Consider the following 18,887-nt stretch of genomic DNA (forward strand, 5'->3'; position numbering starts at 1 on the left):
GATGACGCGTGCCGTGGTTCTTATTACAATGACATTAATGCCTAATTTCGACAAAATCACGCGTCTTCGTGGATGGCACTAGGTATACCTCTATAACACTTCGTAAAAATCAGAAACATATTTACACTTTAGTACCTTGTCCCTATATAACATCTGACAATTTTATACAAAAGTTCAAACAAAATGACAGCGACAAGGTGGTAAAGTGTAAAGATCTCGACTGTACTTAACACCTAAGAGCCCGTTCCCACTTGTCGGATCCGTTTCGTGTCGGATGTCAGTCATTTCTATCCCTTTCGAACCCATCCCAGTATGAAAAGAGTTACGACAATAGACTTTATCTACAATCCATGACAAGTTTAAAATTCAAATGCAAGAGTTACGATAATGGACCTTATGTACAATCAATGTCAAATTCAAATTCAATTAACTCGCACGATCGTAACGGCTGGGTTCGAAAGGGCTACAGAAAGTCGGTGTCGGGCAAGTGTGAACATACGATTAACCCTTAATTAATAAGGCCCCATTTATTGGAGCATACTACCACATAATCTAAAGCAGCTATCGAATACATCTCTGACAAAGGATATTTTTAAAGCTGGTAGTATTTTCAATAATTACAATGGATATTGTAACTTACAACTAAAATAATAAGGTTGAATTTCCAAGTCAATGCATATGGTCGCTAAATCGCCTCTACCTTTTTAAGGGTTAAAATCCGGCCCCGACATCCGACAAGTGGGAACTAGCTCTTAGTTGGAATGAAATAGATAATGTTTAATTTGATTTCAATAAAACAAGGAGTAGAGTTAAGTATAAACATTGCATTTATTATATTAATTCTATAAACATTACCTACCTTTGTCAAAAGGTATAAAATAGTTCTTATCAGTAGTAGGTATTTACAAAAGGCTCTATATAAAACATGAATTAACATTTCATAATATTTATGTTCAAGATTTTTTATACATTGAAAATGCAAAATAAAAATCTGATATTGCCTACATTTATTCAACTAATATTTACAGAGTTAAAATTTTCATGACATAAGTATACATTTCATTAGTGACTTAACAACGAGAAAATTCCAAAGCAGTCTTCCAGTAATTATAATAACTTAATTGCTATGCAATTCATATTTCTTTACCAGCAAGTAATTTTATGTTTAAATCTAATTAGTATATCAAGTCTCCAGTATTTCGACTCCTCTCTCAAAAAGTGGCTAAAGGGAATAATGCAGAATAAAATCAAAAACAAACATCAAAAGACTGACCAGAGGCTTTATTGTCGAACGCACTTGAAACCACAATCGTTATCACCACTTCTTTCAGTCACACGGTGTAGGATGAGGACAGAAAGAGATGGTGAATGCGATCGCAAGCGCTCGGGCGTTAGGCCCGGTTCACTGAAAATGAACATGAAATGTTAGAGCTACATAGACAACTTTCACATGGCACGGTCACGGCACGGTCGACAAGCCATGTGAAAGGGTTCTCCTATGGAAGCCCGATAACTTTTAATCCTATTTTCACTACCACTAATTTCATTAGCCCTAAAATGAAAATGACGAATTTTTAATTTTCCTAACTATTCATCAGCCCTAATTTTAACATTCCGAATTTACGTTATATTTAATTTCACTAGCCCTAAAATCAAAAAGCCGATTTTTTGATTTTCCTAACTATTCATTAGCCCTAATTTTAGCATTCCGAATTTAGGTTTACCTAATTTCACTAGCCCTAACATCAAAGAGCTAAAACATTAATTTTCGTCAAATGTATTGATTGGAACACCTTAATTTAGCAACATATTGAATAACATCCATCCAACCTACTTTCCTAGTGGGAGTTATGTTGGCTTAAAATTGAAATTGGCTTTTATGATATTCGGTCTAGTGAGGGTGAACCATGTGAAAGCTGTCTATGTAGCTCATACACGGCAAGCGAGACGGCGACCGTGCCGTGACCGTGTGCATGTGAAGCAGGCCTTAGACAATACGGCCACAGGAACTACTGTTGTTTTTTACATAAAACATGATGATTTCGGATAGCTAGCGGTAAAATGTAAGTACCGTGCGCTTTACACTTGCAAATAGTTCGGTTGACGCGACTCCGATCACGATTAGGAACGGATAATGAAATAAACGACTGTACTTGCATTATTAGCCAATGAACTTATAACAAATTTCAAATCGTGAAAGTAGACGACTATAGATAATACGTATTTATAGATTTACCATGGGATCTTCTTAATTTCTCATGATAATGTTTTTATGTCCGGGTCATGATTTTACACAAGCAATATTTTAACCAAGTCCACGTTTGAATCACAAACCAATTAATAAACATAGGTACAGTCGAGTTCATAAACTTGTGAGCAAAATTTTGATCAAAAATATTTGAACACGCTTCTACGCCGTTAACAATAGAGTCGTGTTCAGATATTTCTGATCAAAATTTTGCTCACAAGTTTATGAACTCGACTATACTAGATTTCACATTTCATCACACTCGCAGAATGTAAGATTAACTACAACACAGGTGGACCACAAATAAAAGTTACATCGGCAATCTCGCAAATGCCGAACGAAACCGAATGTAAGCACCAATGCGGTTGTGGCATATTTATTGCCATAACCCAATAAGTAACCTTATTGCGTTATGAGTAAGGTAGAATATGCAATAACAGGTAAACAAAAAAACGCGGTGATGAAGGGTAGAACTTTGGGCTACTAATGTCATGCCAAAGAAATCATAGCAAAATTGATTATGAAAAGGTTCCACGCTGGTACTTGATTCAGTTTCTTCTGTACATCGTTGTAACTTATATTTTGTGGTACAACTGTACATTTATTCAATTTGGTTATAAAATATAGCGACAGAATTTTGTTCAAAGCCGACATAACTAGAGACTCCTAAACATGGTTCAATTTAGCCAGCGACAAAGCCAGGAGCAAGCTCGCCTTGCTCTCTATTAACACTTAAAGCTAGTCTTAAACAACATTATCACGGTTTCAGAATGGCAGCAAGCTCTTAATCTAAACGACATCAGGTATCATGCTTGTTTCTGAAACAAAAAGTCACGCTTTAACTAATGCAAGATTATGGATAAAAAAAAACCTTATTCTCTCTCTCTCTCTCTCTTATTTTGGATTGTCTGTGTACGGCAAAAGCAAATTTCAAAGTAACAGGTTAATAGAAAGAATGTTTAACTAACGTAAACACCTAATAATCCGGTTATGTATAAGATCCCACTGTCACACTGGGTGCATTCTGCGTCCTGCGGTCCGGTCAGTTTATTATTACAACCCGCGGCAGGTACGAGGTGTATTCAATAAGTAATGAGAATGACATGTAAACTTTTTAGCAAGGAAATAAAATAAGTCCAGGCAGGCAGGGCCCATTTAACATGTTCGGCCCCAGTGACACAACGTCTGTGACTTTTTAGTTCTTACTCCTATGCCAGTGACACGTATTTGTGACTGCGGTGGGATATGCGCTATGTCTAGCGTAAGAGCTTAGTGGATCGTCACATTCAGCTCCGGCAACGTTCCGCTAAGCCGTTCTATCGGCCTTTAGTAAGTACGAATTATTTTGACACGACATGCGTGTCACTGGCATAGGAATAAGAACTAAAAAGTCACAGACGTTGTGTCACTGGCACCGGAATGTATTCCGTCTGTGACACGTATACGTGTCACTGGCATAAAAGTGTGTGCTGTGGGATATGCGTAGGCATAGCGTAAGAGCTTAGTGGATCGTTGCCGGGGCCGTACGTGTTAATTATGACAAAAAAAAATTCAGTCATATGCCTGTTTTAATCGAACACATTTTGTTTTTCGGACCTTTACCACTGAGCTAGTTAATTATTATTGTAATGGAACTGCTCGTTTATGATATCAGTAGTACAGTATCGGTACCTGTCGGTCGGATCGGCGTGGAGTGGTGCGCGGCGTTGATGATGTCTTGCAGACAGCGCGAGAACTCCTCGATGACGTCACGCACGGGGTCTGGAGGCAGGGGCGCGGCCGCCCCGCCCCCGCCCCCGCCCCCGCCCCCACCCGCGCCCACGCCCGGCTCGCCGCCCGCCGCGATCAGGCACTGGCACACCGCCTCGATCACCTCCGTCGTCATGAAGCTACAGAAATTACGTCGTTTATTTAAATTGGTGGATTAACTTTTAGGTATACTAGGCATGTGCCTAAGGACGCGAAATTATAAAGGGGAAGGAAGTTTTTAAACGAAATAACATTAGGGTAAATCGTCAATTATTGGCCACCTTTAAATAATTTGTCACCTTATACTAATATTTATTATAAGTTTAGTATAAGATAGATAAGTTTTAGTGAGAGAAAAAAACGAACCTATGTGCTGACTGTACTTGCATTATCAATTTTTTATCTGTGTCAAATTACAATCCTTTACTTTTTCAGCGTACCAGCTGGGCAAACTTTACACTGGCAGCGAGTGAAGACAGCAAATTAAATGCTAACGTTCATTAAAACACATAGATGTAGTCTCACTTGATATGCGGCATGGAGGGCGGGCGGAACACGGCGTGCCGGGGGTCGCGGTCGCGGCGCCGCCGCTCCAGCGTCTCCTCCACGTTGCGGCATCCCACGCATTTGCACATCGCCGTGCACGCTATCTTCGCCTACACACAAACATCATCTTTACATTAGTTATTAACTAATTGTTCCCGCCACGCGGGACGACTGAACATTCATCTCGTTTCAATCATCCGCTCACTCATTCTCATTCGAAACGCGGCGCGCACACCGCGGTTTCAGTCAACAGGAAAACGCTGTCGCGAGAGGTCATATCATTCGCTTCGCTCTGCGCTCGGTTAGCTCGATATATGTTATCTACCGGCCGGTCCTAGAACTTGTGACAAGTGTGACAGTGCAGTGTCAATCCAGCTTCAATCAGAGAAAGGACTTTTACCAGCTCAGCTCCTTCTCACGGCGTTACCGCGTACGACGAGAGTTCACCGCACGTAAGTCCCTTTCCCACTATGTCCCACTTTCTCACTCATCGTCGTATGTTAGCCCCCAGCGGCTACACTAATATTGAGCTAAATTCAGAGAAAATGCTCTAATTAGGAAAGAGTACGTTTTAAGAGTGTACATATCGTACTTTTATGATTTCGAGTCCGCTCAGAAGCTGACTAGCGCAGTGGACTTACTTCGTAGCACTCGCAATAGTTCTTGAGGCAGCCGCTGCGCTTACAGTTACAGCCCTTGTTGTGGCGCCGCACGATCTCGGGGCCGCCGCTCTTGGATTTACCTATTTTGGGCCTGCAAAACGAAGATACAGTTATACGTATTAAATATAATGACCCGGATAACTCACGTCTTAAATCGAGTTTAGCTCGACATGATATACAGTTATACGAGTATCGTAAACATAAAATGTCATAGCAATTCCTGCTTTACAATATGTTGCACGTATTGCTGTGGCTAACTCACGGAATCATTTCTAGTGTCCCGACCGTGAGTATCTACTTTATTTAATGCGGAATAATAAAGTAGCGCCACGAGCTTTACGGTGAAGGAAAACATCGTGAGGAAACCTGCACAAACCTGCGAAGCAATTCAACGGTGTGTGTGAAGTTCCCAATCCGCACTGGGCCCGCGTGGGAACTACTGCCCAAGCCCTCTCATTCTGAGGGGAGGCCTGTGCCCTGCAGTGGGACGTATATAAGCTGGGATGATGATGATGAATAAAGTAGCGACAAGAAATACGCGCAGGTGTACGGATGGAAATTTAGATCCACTTTTCGTGGTCCGGTAAGCCAATACAAGCGAGTTAGAAAAGCTTAAAATTGAAGGAAAGTCAACTTTATCTAGCTATATCGTGCGAGGATGTGTTGCGATGACTTTGTTTTTCACGAACCAATAGAAACACTACATTTACCTCGCCTCGCTCGGCTCGGCTGTTTCCACCAGAGTGCTGTACGAGGATAGGTAAATGAAGAGTTTCTATTCGCAACACATCCTCGCACATCTTTGGTGGAAACGCTAAGGCTGCCAATGTGACGGGATAGTCTTCATCTCCAATATCTGACCTGAAGGCGTTGGGGTTCCGGTCGAGGCAGCCGCGAATAGCCTTCTGGCGCAGCTCCTCGTTCTCGAGGTTGTTGTGGCAGTTGTTACAGTTGCAGCGGTTGCAGAACTCCCCGTTGGCGAAGCAGTCGCAGTACAGCTTGAGGCACTGCGACTTGGTGCAGTTGCACGCTTTGCGCGGCCGCATGCCCAGCTCCGAAGGGCCCAGCTCTAAAAACGATATTAATGGCTCAACTTCAGTGTAGCTTGTTGCCGTGGTAACGTCTCCTGGGTTACTTATTAAAAGTATGATTTTATGGGGTACAAATCCACTAAAAGTTAGTTATTATGGCAGTTTAAGGCAACTCCTTCAAGGCTCATCTCCTAAGCATGCTAATAGAATACAATACAAAAAAAAAACTATAAAATCAGTATCAGTGATTTCTCCTGAGTTATGGAGCAGAAAAACAACAATAAAAAGTTGATTGACCCTAACAAACTGAACAAAATAAAAGCTATTTAACTTCGAACAATAGTACAGTCAGTTGCATTAATATCTGCCACAGCGAAGTATGCAAAAATATCTGACAAAAACTTGTAAAATAAATTTCCAAAAAATTATCTAAATTTTTTGATTGATTCAGGCGTTACTTCGCGGAGGTCCATTTCAATGTACTGTAATTCAAAATAGAATCTAACATTTGTGATCTTTCGTCTCGGAACAATATTAGCAACATGTCAAGAACTATTCAAAATAAGAGCGCAATCCTCAAAAGTAAGACTATTTGCCGACATTTATCCTGAAAGCCCATAAAGGAAAAAGTTTCTTACAGCAACCTAACCATGTTTAAATTTTTAGTATTTTTTCAGTAAGTCTGGTTAGATTTCGCCAAAAGTAGAGACTATTGGAAGAAAAACAGGTAGCCTTTTGTCCAGCATTACAAGCTAAATAAAAATAATGTTATAGACCATATTTACCGCTTTCAGAGAGTGCTTGAGGCGTTTCTGGTGCTTGAAAATTGTTGAAAGTTTGCGCATCGAAACTGTTGTATCTGTTCACTTCGTCCTGAAACAAAAAAACTTGAATCAGAAATTTTATTCAGAGGAATAAATATCCGAACGTTTATGCCATGCGCTGTCCTTTTTTGTTTTTAATAGGCTTGTATTTGTCCATTATCAGTTAATCACGCCTAGTAGTAAGCAAAAATGTGATGTAAGAAGGAACATGCTTGCCCAGTAAATACCCATTCACCCTAGAATTGAAGACAGCCTGATTATAGCGTTCATGGAACACAGGCAGGGAATTCCACTCTTCAGCGGATTACTCGCAGTTTCTCTAGTTTCTTTATTTTCAAACTCGATTTAGAATACCCTAGATGCACTGTCACCTACTAATTCAAGTCGCAAAAATGTACCACCGCTAAGTTACAAGTGCGTGCGTGTACTAAGGCAAAACAAAAACACAATTTACTTAAGAACATTTCAATTTTCGTTACATGCAACCTTATGTTACGAAAATTAAGGTGTTATTTCGAGTACACGCGATTGGCGGTTATGACATTACAAAACATTTATTGTCTAACACATTCAGAATCGCAATCGTTTTCACCACTTCTTTGTCATACGGTATAAGATGAGGTTAGAAAGAGATGGTGAATGCAATCACGAACGTCAGAGTGTTAAGATAATATGGCCACAGGTTAAGATTTTTTTTGAACCATGCACCGTGCAACTACCCGCGTGCAGTGCCCTAACTATAAGCAATGGACGGCCTAAACGCTACCAAGAGAGCCCCTTTGTACTTACCCTGGTGGCAAACTCTTCAGGCAGGATGTCCGCCGGCTTGAGGTAGTTAGGTAAGACGATGAGAGGCTGCTCGAGTCCGTCCTTGTACCGGCGCTCTTCGCCGCTCTCGTCCTCAAGGCTGTTTGAACTGACGTTGTCTTCCGGGCTCTTATGATACAATTTGTAAGAACTTTAATATTCATTCAATCAATCCTACTAATACTCTTTTATGCATCTATGGCGCCAATGGTATTTATGTATTGTAAACAATGTACCATCAGCCAAATATGTGGTCTACCACCCTAAAGTTGATAATCGTTTGCATGTCATAAAGCAATAATGCCAATAGACGTGTATCTGTCAACTTGAAAGTTCGACTTTAGCGACATATTCATTTGATAGGAACTTGTTTAAAAATTGGTCCGCTGAGACCGCTTATTTGGCTGATTGATGGTACAAAAATAAAGAGACACAATCGACAACCGTTGAGAACTTGAGATGCGTATACAAAGGCAAAATTATCTCTTTAAGGGGTCTCTACCAGTCAACTACTGAGTAGATGAGGGAGCGTAGAGAGATTTGTAGATATCCTGTGGGTCACTAAAGAAAAATAATCAGCATTAAACTCATACCTGTCTTTCAAACTCGACTTCCACTTCATTAACAGCCAGTTCGGAGTGCGGCGCGGGGTCTTGCCGTTGGAGGTCGCGGTCTTGGGGGTCGTGAGGGATGTGGAGGGGGTCTGTGAGCAGCGCCTTGGACTCCGGCTCGGGGGAGCGCGCGGGCGACACGCGCGGGGAGAGGGGCGCGAGGAGACTCTGGGAGGAGCGCCCTGCGGCTTGCTGGGAATTAATCATTGGTTTTGAGAGCCCTCATTGTCTAACGCACTGGCATACCCGATCGAATTCGCCATCTCTTTCTACCCTCATCATAAACCGTGTGACAGAAAGAAGTGGTGAAAACGATTGTAATTCCAAGTGTTTTAGACAATAAGTCTTCTGGTCAAGTACACGGATTCATGGCGCCTACGAACGTTATGCTGAGTGTTATAATCTCGGACCTCAGCCGGCTCTGTCGGCTGTCTTGCGTTACATAAAGATTGAGTGGTCCAAAAAATGTTTAATATTTTAAGTAGCTTGTCCACAATGTTCCCTTTATTCGAATAGACTTTACAAGCCTTTCTGCAAAATTTGAGCCAAGTCTAAAAGGATCATGATTTGATGATTTTTTGTGTTGTTTGACAAAGTAACTTTTAATAAACTGTAAAAAAATATAAAAGCTCTTTTGCTGAGTGTACTTTTTGTTGGCTGTGTTTGCATTTTCATCCAAACTACATATCCGTACCAAATTTCAACATACACATACATACATATCCGAACATTTCTAGTAAAATAAAAGCATTTAAGAAACTGCTTGTGCTATGAATATCTTAGCCATTATTCCATTTTTGAACTTATTCTTATATAAGAAAAATAGTGTTGAATTAAAATAAAAAGAAGGATAATTAAATTCACGTTGAAAAATTAAGATACTTTTCTCCCAAAAAAAAAAGCTTGGGGATAGGGGACACCATACGGAAAGATATACTAAAAAAACGCGGTAAATTTAAAAAAGTATCAAAACATAAACTAGTAAAACAACTTACGGCAGCTGCAAGGGCCGGCTTCGACCCCACCGGCGCTATCCGCACCAGTTTGTGCTGGGGCTTCGCAGTCACTGCGCCAAACATGCCACAAAATAAACAAATTATAATTATTCAATTACAACAACCGACGCAGCTCCGACGCGCTTTGACATTGGCGTCGCTCAACTGACTTAACATATTCGAATATCTTTAAAAACTGTGTTCCAGATTCAACAAATAGAATGGAAATAATTTCAAATAGAGAAACGTAATTCGTAAATGGAGTGTTCGTATTTTTTATTTGTGAAAAGCAAACTTTTTTCATCTTGTAAAAATTTTTAGGTTAGTTTTGTTTGTCAATAGATTTTGTTCACGAAGATGAGAAATTCTAGTAATATTACGATTATTATGACATTTATAATTGAGAAAGATTGTTTGTTTGTACTAATTCACGCTAAAACTGCTGGCGGGGTGAAATTTGCTTAGATAGCTCCGGATAACCACATAGGCTACTTTTTTATCCCGATATTCCCACGGGTTAGCGATGTACGTAAGTCCCGAAATCTGAACCGCTTATGAAAATACGTATTTTTTGGAAATTCCCATTGGAATTTAGTAAAATCGCGGATATTCAATACAATTGTCAGAACCAATGGCTCACGCGGACGAAGCTGCGGATAAAAATTATGTATTAAATGAAAATTATAAAGACATAGTAACATACATTTATTGACGGAAGTGGTAGTCCCAGTGATGACCAAGGGCGGCGGCTGTCCGCTTTTCACTTTTTCGGCGGCCATTTTGATAACATTTCCTATAGAACAAAACATCGTATTACCATACAGATGTAATGAAACTAGGGAATAATGTTGTGCTTTCTCAATAAGCTTTAGGAAACTTCAATAAGCTAGTTGAGAAAACAAGATAAATACGATGGAAAACCATTATCTACATATATTAATGTTTCACCAAAAATACCAGTACCAAGGTCAATAAATTCAAACCTAAACTACAAACGACCTTACGTGTAAATGTCATGAAGACATGCTCCCTTTCAATCTCTCTCTACTGTTACAATCCTCTCTACTGATACAATACTGAAAAAAATATTTTTATTACTGGGTATTTTTTTTATATTTAACGTGCGCGAGTTCTGAAATAGTGACACAGCACTAGTTACAGATGTTGTCGAGCCAAAAACAGCGATCCTACTGCGACTTTTTCGTCCAATGATTCCAGAGTTCATTTTAATGATATCGAAAGACTAGTCGACAGCATCAATATATGACAACAGACATTCTTTGTTCGAAAATCGAATTCCGTATCGTAGCGTCCCTCTCACTCTCGTATTAAACAATATTAGCGTCAGCGGGACGGCAAGATACGAAGTTCGAATTTTTCACTTCGTAGTAGATATAGGGCCTAGTACGACTCTATTTCTAGGGCCGGTAGGATGAGTCATATATTTTGTAGGTGACTGTACAACTGCTAAATCAATCTATCTCTATCAGTGATCTACGTTTTTGAGACAGGCCCTCCCTTTGCGGTAATAATTGTAGGAGAATAATGACTTTCGCTCCGAGCGGCGAAAACGCTACCATATTCGCCTGTCGCATTCGTACCTTTGGTGTCTGTGAGTACGATGGTTTTAGCGGGCGCGGGCGCGGGCGCGGGCGACGCGGCGGGCTTGGCCGGCGCCGCTTTGAGCCGCGGCGCGCTGCCGCTAGTTACCAATCGGATGTACTGGATCTGCAACAACAGCAAACATTTTTGTGCCCATACGGTTTGGCAACTCCTGAATTTACTGTATCCTTTATATTATTATGAAAATAGACATACAGCCAATGTTTAGGCTGCGTTTCCACCAGAGATGTGCGAGGATGTGTGATGAGGAAAATGTTTGTCATGAACCAATACAAACGCTTCATTTACCTATCCTCGCTCATCGTAGGCGGAGCGAGGATTGGTAAATTAAGCATTTCTGCTGGTTCGTGACAAATAAATTCCTGGCAACACATCATCGCACATCTCTGGTGGAAACACAGCCTTAACAAAGAAAAAATACTTCGACGGCGATAAATGAAATAATCTATTTCATTTCAACGAGACATGGATTCATTTAATAAGAAGTAAACAAATCCGTACCCCTTTTCCCGGAACATTGATTTGATGCAGTTGTGTTCTCTGGCCCTGAATATTGTACGTTATCTTCCCGTCTTTGTCGATCTGAAACAAACAAAGGAATTGGTTTTATATTTTGTACTATCAAATCTTATTTTCTACACTATTGCCAGAACGAATATTGTGCCCAACTTTTTTCTCATTCTTTAATGGGTATTTAGTGTTCAATTTGTGCTTAAGTAGCAATGAAATTGTAAATTGTTTTTAATATGATTCCGAAATATACATTACAAAATTACCTATTACTACATTTGAGTATAGTGTAAAATTAGAGTAATAATATTGGGGTACAGTATGGTATCCTAATTTTTTTTTTTCGTTTATCCTCATTGTGAATAAGGCGACTTACTTGTTGTTGAGGCCTGGCGGGTGTCGTCGTTTTGTAAATAATATTCTGCGCGGGCGTTGCTGTTATGACAACCTTTTTAGTGCCTCCTGAAAACATTTCATATGATTAGATAATTAATCGCAGGACACTAGCGCAAGAAGCTACAATGAAAAAACTTGATTTTATTGATATTACTTATTACATTGTGTTAGGGATAGGGAACCCTTCGTGCTCTCGAAAATTTGTCAATCAAAATTAAAAAATTCCATTCCCAGCCTCAATACTTTTCAGTACTGTTTATGTACCTGTCTGCACAGTAGTGGTTCCAAACTTGGGCGGTGGTGATTTCACCTCCAAAAATTGCGGTTTTTTAGTTATTCTGACAGTTTGTTTCGTAGGCGACGTTACGAACACCTGTAACAAAAAAAATCAGTATGTCAATTTTTAATCTTACTCAAGCATTTTTTATGGTGTTTAATCAAATTCAAATTCAAAATTGTATTGCATTTCACGTGTCCCGTGATGGCTTGCGTTTGACCACAATTACACATTTATCTGTCTCTCTCTCTCTCTCTATAGCTTCTGTGCCTGTGCGACACAACAACGTACGTACGTCACAACACACTTCATCAGATAAATGTGAACGCAACCATATCAAATGTGTGAAACCGATACCGTTCTGATGCGTCACGACACAACACGACAGATAAACGTGAACACGGCTTGATGGTAAGCGAAGATGTGGACTAATAAATGCCCATTCACCTTACGATTTGAAGACGGCCAGATTGTAGCGATCAAGGAACACAGAAGCTGCCCCGTGACGGTGTATTTACCTTATTGGGCAGAGAGATGGGCACGGTCTTCTGGTGCATGGTGACGAAGCGGGCCGGCGCGGCGCCGGCGACGGCGGCCGCGGGCATCAGCTTGGTGATCACCGCCGGCTGGTTCGACGGGTCCGAGCTCGCCGCGCCTGCACATCGGATAAACACCACTTGACTATGTCGGTCTATTGCTAGCTTTAGGGCCTCCGCTAAGTCGGCGTGTTTCAATAGGTTTCAATAAGAGCAGAGACCTGCCTCACGCCGCGCTGTTCTATTAGATGACATGAAACAAGCACGCCACGCGGGCGCACGCTCGGCTTACTGGAGGCCTTTACAAGTTGATACATAGAATGTACTCAACTATCGACTGCTACCTTATAATATTCCTTTTGGCTTATTCTCAGAAATACTTTGGGTCACAAAATCAAAATGATCAACTTGTATAAAAACTCCACTGTCTCAGACTCTCTACCATATCAAAATGTCAACTGTGCCAAAAGTTTAAAAAGTTTAGTGCACAAAGAGCCTATTTGAAGGGATGGGTGTGATAAAGTTGGCAAGACAATAAAAAAAAATGTTTCATACCTTGCACTATGAATTTTGTTAGCACAGGTTTTGTTGAACCTGGTACTGTTTTAGTAGCAATCAGTTGGCCCTGAAATACAACATAAAAAATATTTGACACAAATTTGACACTTCTCTGCTAACAAACTCAAACACTTAATAAATATACATAGATTGGGTTTGGGTCCTCTATTTGTTCTTGAGGTCTAACATGGTTCGCTCAATCCATGATCTTTTGTGAAGGTATGTTCAAAGACGCTCTATTAGAGTCTCTTTGGCCCATTTATTATACCTTACCAAAAGGCTGTAAATCGACAAAGCATGTCAGGTATAAAGTACCTCGATTTTCTAATACGCGACTGACCCGTGCATTCATGTAATTTTACGTTAAATGATAAATTAACTAAACTATTTATACTTCAATTTAGGAATCGGTGCGGAACCTAATATTTAGCTCAACATTTAGTTACCTGTTCGCCCTGGTTGGTACGAATGTACTGGATGTTGGGCACGCCGCCAGACGACGTTACGAGCTTAATCTTCTGGTTGGTGCCGGCTGGCATCATCACGAGCTGCTTCCCTATTTGGGCTAGAAAAAATATTTTATTACTTTCAATTAATTTTTATTTTGATCATATGAAATGTACATATTATTATGTATGTACGTACACAGAGGCAAATTTCAATTAAGATTCTGCACACTATAAATATCATTTATATCATAGCTATTGCAATTCCAAACCTTTTTAGCACTTTTTTTAAATAATGGCCGCTTACATACAACCAATTGACAGTATAAAGCCGAGTTTAGACTTGCAAGAAAAATAATGCTAGTTGCATTATATTGCGGCGCTCGATTGACCACTACAAACTAGTTGGCTTTACGGCCTCGAAATGTAATGCAACTTGCACGATTTTTCTTGCAAATAAAGTTCTTCAAAAAGTAAAATTCAAGCTGGTAAGTGTAAATCTTTAACAATGGAATGAACGTGATCACTATGAATTATTCTGCAATGTTGAATAATTTAAGGAACACCTCGTCCAAGAAGTTTAAGTTCCTTCAGCAAATCAGGGCCACAATATTCTGGATAGTGAAGGAAGTAATACGTATTTGAAACATCCAGATGCCTAGATCTTATATTATTTGAAGAGCATAGATATACAGATGGTGTTTAGCTAAGAGAAAATTTAAATCAGTTGAAAATGGACTTATAGTGATTTTGAACAATCTATATACCTGTCTCTATTCTACAACACCTGAATATGCAAAAGTATGTGCGGTACTGGCGAATGCTGTCACCGCCAGAAAGAAACACGTTGAAAATACTTGAACTTCAAACCTTTGTTACTTGTTAAACTTGTCCTGAGAGCAAGGAAGAATGCATGCAGTGGCACATTAAAGGAACACCTCGTCCCAAGAAGTTTAAGGTCATGCCTTCAGCTGGTAAAGTCATGGCCACAATATTCTGGGACAGTGAAGGAAAATTACTGATTGATTTTAAATCAAAGGCTGTTGTAAATATTACCGGGGAGTACTACGCTCACATTCCACGCCAATTAAGGGAAGCAATCAAACAGAAGATTGGAATTGGATTGGAAGTTAAGCAAGGGAGTTCTGCTGCTGCATGACAACGCCCCGGTGCATACTGCTTGTATTGCCAAGGCAGCTGCTCTTGAATTCGGGTTCGAAACCATAACTCATCCAGCGTATAGTCCAGATTTAGCCCCTAACAACTTCTTTTCATTTCCCAATCTCAAGAAGGATCTTTGAGGAAACCCATTTTCTGACAATAAAGCTCTGAAGACAGCAGTTCAGTTCAGGAGCATTTTGACACCAAAGATGAAAAATATTTTTATGAAGGTTTAAAAAAATAATCGACCGATCTAATCAGAGTTTAAAAATAGTTGGGGGAACATAAAATATTCAAAAATAAAAAATACTTCTTTTCACATTCTTTTGTTTTCATTATTATACCGAGAATTTATTAAATGCCGCGCGTAGCTCCTAGACTAAATTTGCAATCATTTCATTATAAGGAAAAGAAAAAATATGTCTAATATTTTCAGATAATTCAACTGCAAGACTAATTGGATTTTTTAGGACACTGTCTAGTCTATTGGTTTTAGTTCATGGATATTAGATAAACACACACATTGGACATTGAATTGGATTGGGATTGAAATGTTTTAGTATAAAATGGTACAATTTTACTTACATCTAATGCCCTTGCATCAAACATTAATCAATAAAGATTGGCCACCATTAGTTAATACATAAATAAAATTGGATTGGATACTCGAAAGATTTCGATTTTCGTAATACACAGGAAACAGCGTTTGAAAAGCTTGAGACCTGTAACCTCCTGCTGCCCAAGTCAACATTTTATTTCATGAACATGAATTTTTTGTCATTTATGATAGACTAGAGGGAAACTATATTACCTAGTACAGTCTTCCCCTGCGGCAGTTTCCCTGTGGGACGGGCGGCGCGAGCCAGGGCGGGCGCCAGGGCGAGGCGCGTGGGCTTGGGCGCGATGGCGACCTGCCGCGGCGCCGCGCTCACCACTATGGACTCCTTCTTGATGGCAGTGAAGCGCGGGGGCATCGCCGCCTGCAAATATGCTTTCTGTCAAAACTTATAGGAGGAGGGTGGAAAGAGACAGTAAATGAGACCGCTAGCACCAGCACCTTAGACAATACGGCCTCAGGGCCCCCCGCATCAAGGAGGCCCCCGAAATGATTTGATTTTCACTTTTTTTTCTATTTTAATCTGATAAAAAAATATAATACAACATTTTGCTCAAGACAAATCCTTTAAGCCAGTATTTTTACCTTGACTGCAATAATTTTTGGCAGTTGAGGCTGCGGCTCCACCTTTACAGCACTCGAGACAAATGATTGTGGATCAAACTGGATATCCAGCATTGTATCTGAATGTGATATTGATGGTTCCTGAAAGATATAAAAAATGTTAGTAATCTAAATGAAATAAGCACAAGAAAAACAGATCAAGGCATAATAAAATAACCTAGCAATAATAACATTTTTCACAGTATACATCTATCAGGCCCTTAAGTGAGTGTATTTAAGTAAATACTATCATCATCATCAGCCTATAGCAGTCCACTGCTGGACATAGGCCTCCCCCAAAGAGCGCCATTGCGCCCTGTCTTCGGCTAGGCATCCAGCTTCTACCAGCAGCCTTTCGCAAATCGTCACTCCACCTGGCCAGAGGGCGTCCTACACTATGTTTGCCAAGACGCGGTCTCCACTCAAGAACTCGTTTATGTTTACTTCAACTTGCTAATTCTCTGAGCTATGTCGATGACCTTAGTTCTGTGTTGGATAGCCTCGTTGCAGATTCTATCTTTCAGAGAAACTCCGAGCATAGCTTGTTCCATAGCTTGCTGAGCGACCTTGAAGTGGTGGAAATACTATGTAATAAATAAAATAGTATAGCTACACATATGTATCTATAGGCACTATACTATACACCCCTTAAAAGTAGAGGCTCAGCGTCATGCATTAAAAAAATTGACCATCTATAAAATCTATTGGCCGGGCCTTGTTGTACACAGATCTCTAAGATATCTTCTGTTTTAGCTAAAAATATACAAATGAAATTACTAACATAAAATAAAAATTTACAAAAGTAAATACATACACTGGTGACCACGGTGGTGTTGGCACCAGCAGGCTCATCCTGCTGATTCACAAACTCCTGCAGAGTGAACTGATCATCAGAGTAACCTGAAAAATTGTTTTCAGTGCATTCTGTAAAATATGGTTGTGGACCATGAATTTAGTACAATGACCTACATTTGTTGGTTGCTCGCACATAGATATTTGGCATTGGATTCATACAAATAAAAGTTTGTGTCTGCGCCTGTAAATATTTTCATACAAGCAACAGAAATACAGTGAAAGGTCACTACTCAAAATATTTCTGCTTCACAACCATGCCTTAACAGTAAAGTGTCCACAAACTGTTATGAAAAAGGAAGCAAGCAGCTATAACTGTAAGCTTTTGTTTACACTCAAAATGTCAGAGGTTTGATTTGTTGTACCATCAGCCAAATATAAGTGGTCTATCAATTTTTAAACAAGTTCCTATCAAATGAATATGTAGCCCAAGTCGAATTTTCAAGTTGACAGACACGTCTATTGGCATTATTGTTTTATGACATACTTAAACCAATAAAGAAAAAAAAAGGAAATAAAGAATTATTATTATTAAATGATTATCAACTTTAGGGTGGTGGTAGACCACATATTTGGCTGATGGTACAAAGTAAGACCTATTGACAAAATGACTACTTAAATAATACTATTGGATACTAAAATTTTAAAATACTACTATAAGATTGACATAGTTTAAAATGTTCAGTACAATTTGGTTTGCTACAAAATTTCAGTAATGTCATTTTTTAGTCTAAATCAGGAGCTTTATATACTTTATGGAGGTCAATAATACCTGTAAACTAAAATCAAAGCAGAGCTTGGTTCTGAAGTAGCTATTATGGTTACTTCATTTAATTTCTAATCCCGTTTCCTTCTAAACTGAACTATAAATGTGAATTACCAATAATTTGCTCGTTTTCAGTATCCATAAGCATTGGTTGCTCCTCAATGGACTCAAACTCCATTGGCAGGCTGGCTTCGTGCGAGGCATCCAGTGAGATGTCCGTTTGACCAACAACAGCATCTCCAGGAGGCTCAAAGTCCACCTATGAATGATAATATCAAATAAATATAGTTCCATGGCCAGAACATTTAAAACAAACAAACCAAATTATCCAAAGTTTGAAGTGACATTGAACCACCAATTCAAGGCTAACTATGGTGAACATTATATTTAGTTCTTATAAATTCATGCTCACCACTAACAACCGTAGTCAATAAATGCCAAGAATAAAGAAGGCAAACCCAAATTTATTAAAAACTAGTAATGAAAACAACAAAAACAACTTCAGTACTCACTCCCATAGCGCTGTCCAAATTCAGAGAGTCGTCCAAATTATGATCCATTTTCAAGAGATTATATTTTCCACCAAGCGCAACCACTTTTCTAGTCTTCTAGGGTTAAGATCATGCAAATAATACTAAAAAAGCGCATAAAATTTTGAGTTCAAACGAGGCCGCCATTTTAAATTGTCAAATCTTGAAGTCCCTCGCAAAATCGCCACGGTTGAAAACAAATTGTCATATTCGTACAACAATAATTTACAGCACAATAACAGTCTTTTCTTTATTGATTTCCCTCTTACGCATGATCGATATAGAAAGCTAATGGTTTCAAATGCTTTATCACGTTTATAAAACACAGAAAATAAAATATCAACACAAAACTGCACAAATCCCGGTGGCGCTTCTTTCAATTTTATAGTGGATGTCAAACTTGGGTTTAGCCAACATTAGAAAAACATACATCGCGTTGGGTACGTTCACGTTAACACAACAATTGGCTATAAGTTTTGATATATTAAAAATACGTATTACAGTACGTCTACGAAATTAAAAAAAAAACCGATAGCTTTG

At 39.4% G+C, this 18,887-nt stretch overlaps 1 protein-coding gene across 1 annotated transcript; it reads right to left on the reverse strand.

Annotated features, from left to right (window-relative positions):
- Positions 1–836: 836 nt before the first annotated feature.
- On the reverse strand, positions 837–18,760 carry LOC141441053 (uncharacterized). The gene is made up of 22 exons (XM_074105676.1): positions 18,330–18,760; positions 17,932–18,076; positions 17,014–17,099; positions 16,182–16,301; positions 15,792–15,960; positions 13,820–13,938; positions 13,371–13,440; positions 12,798–12,934; positions 12,267–12,375; positions 11,983–12,068; positions 11,598–11,678; positions 11,075–11,201; positions 10,177–10,266; positions 9,474–9,544; positions 8,461–8,670; positions 7,850–7,996; positions 7,022–7,109; positions 6,067–6,274; positions 5,185–5,296; positions 4,523–4,653; positions 3,920–4,137; positions 837–3,066 (listed from the first exon to the last, which is right to left on the reverse strand). Exons 1-22 carry the CDS (start codon positions 18,375–18,377, stop codon positions 3,038–3,040), a joined length of 2,601 nt encoding a protein of 866 aa, XP_073961777.1. The 5' UTR covers positions 18,378–18,760; the 3' UTR covers positions 837–3,037.
- Positions 18,761–18,887: the final 127 nt, after the last annotated feature.

Source organism: Choristoneura fumiferana, chromosome 23, assembly GCF_025370935.1.
Source record: "Choristoneura fumiferana chromosome 23, NRCan_CFum_1, whole genome shotgun sequence".
Taxonomy (NCBI): domain Eukaryota; kingdom Metazoa; phylum Arthropoda; class Insecta; order Lepidoptera; family Tortricidae; genus Choristoneura; species Choristoneura fumiferana.

Coding starts and splice junctions, on each gene's coding strand:
- LOC141441053 (XM_074105676.1), bottom strand. CDS start 18,377: ATGGATCATAATTTGGACGACTCTCTGAATTTGGACAGCGCTATGGGA. Junction 15,961..16,181: donor CAAAAATTATTGCAGTCAAG/GTAAAAATACTG, acceptor GCATATTTGCAG/GCGGCGATGCCCCCGCGCTT. Junction 11,679..11,982: donor CCGCCAGGCCTCAACAACAA/GTAAGTCGCCTT, acceptor TGTTTGTTTCAG/ATCGACAAAGACGGGAAGAT.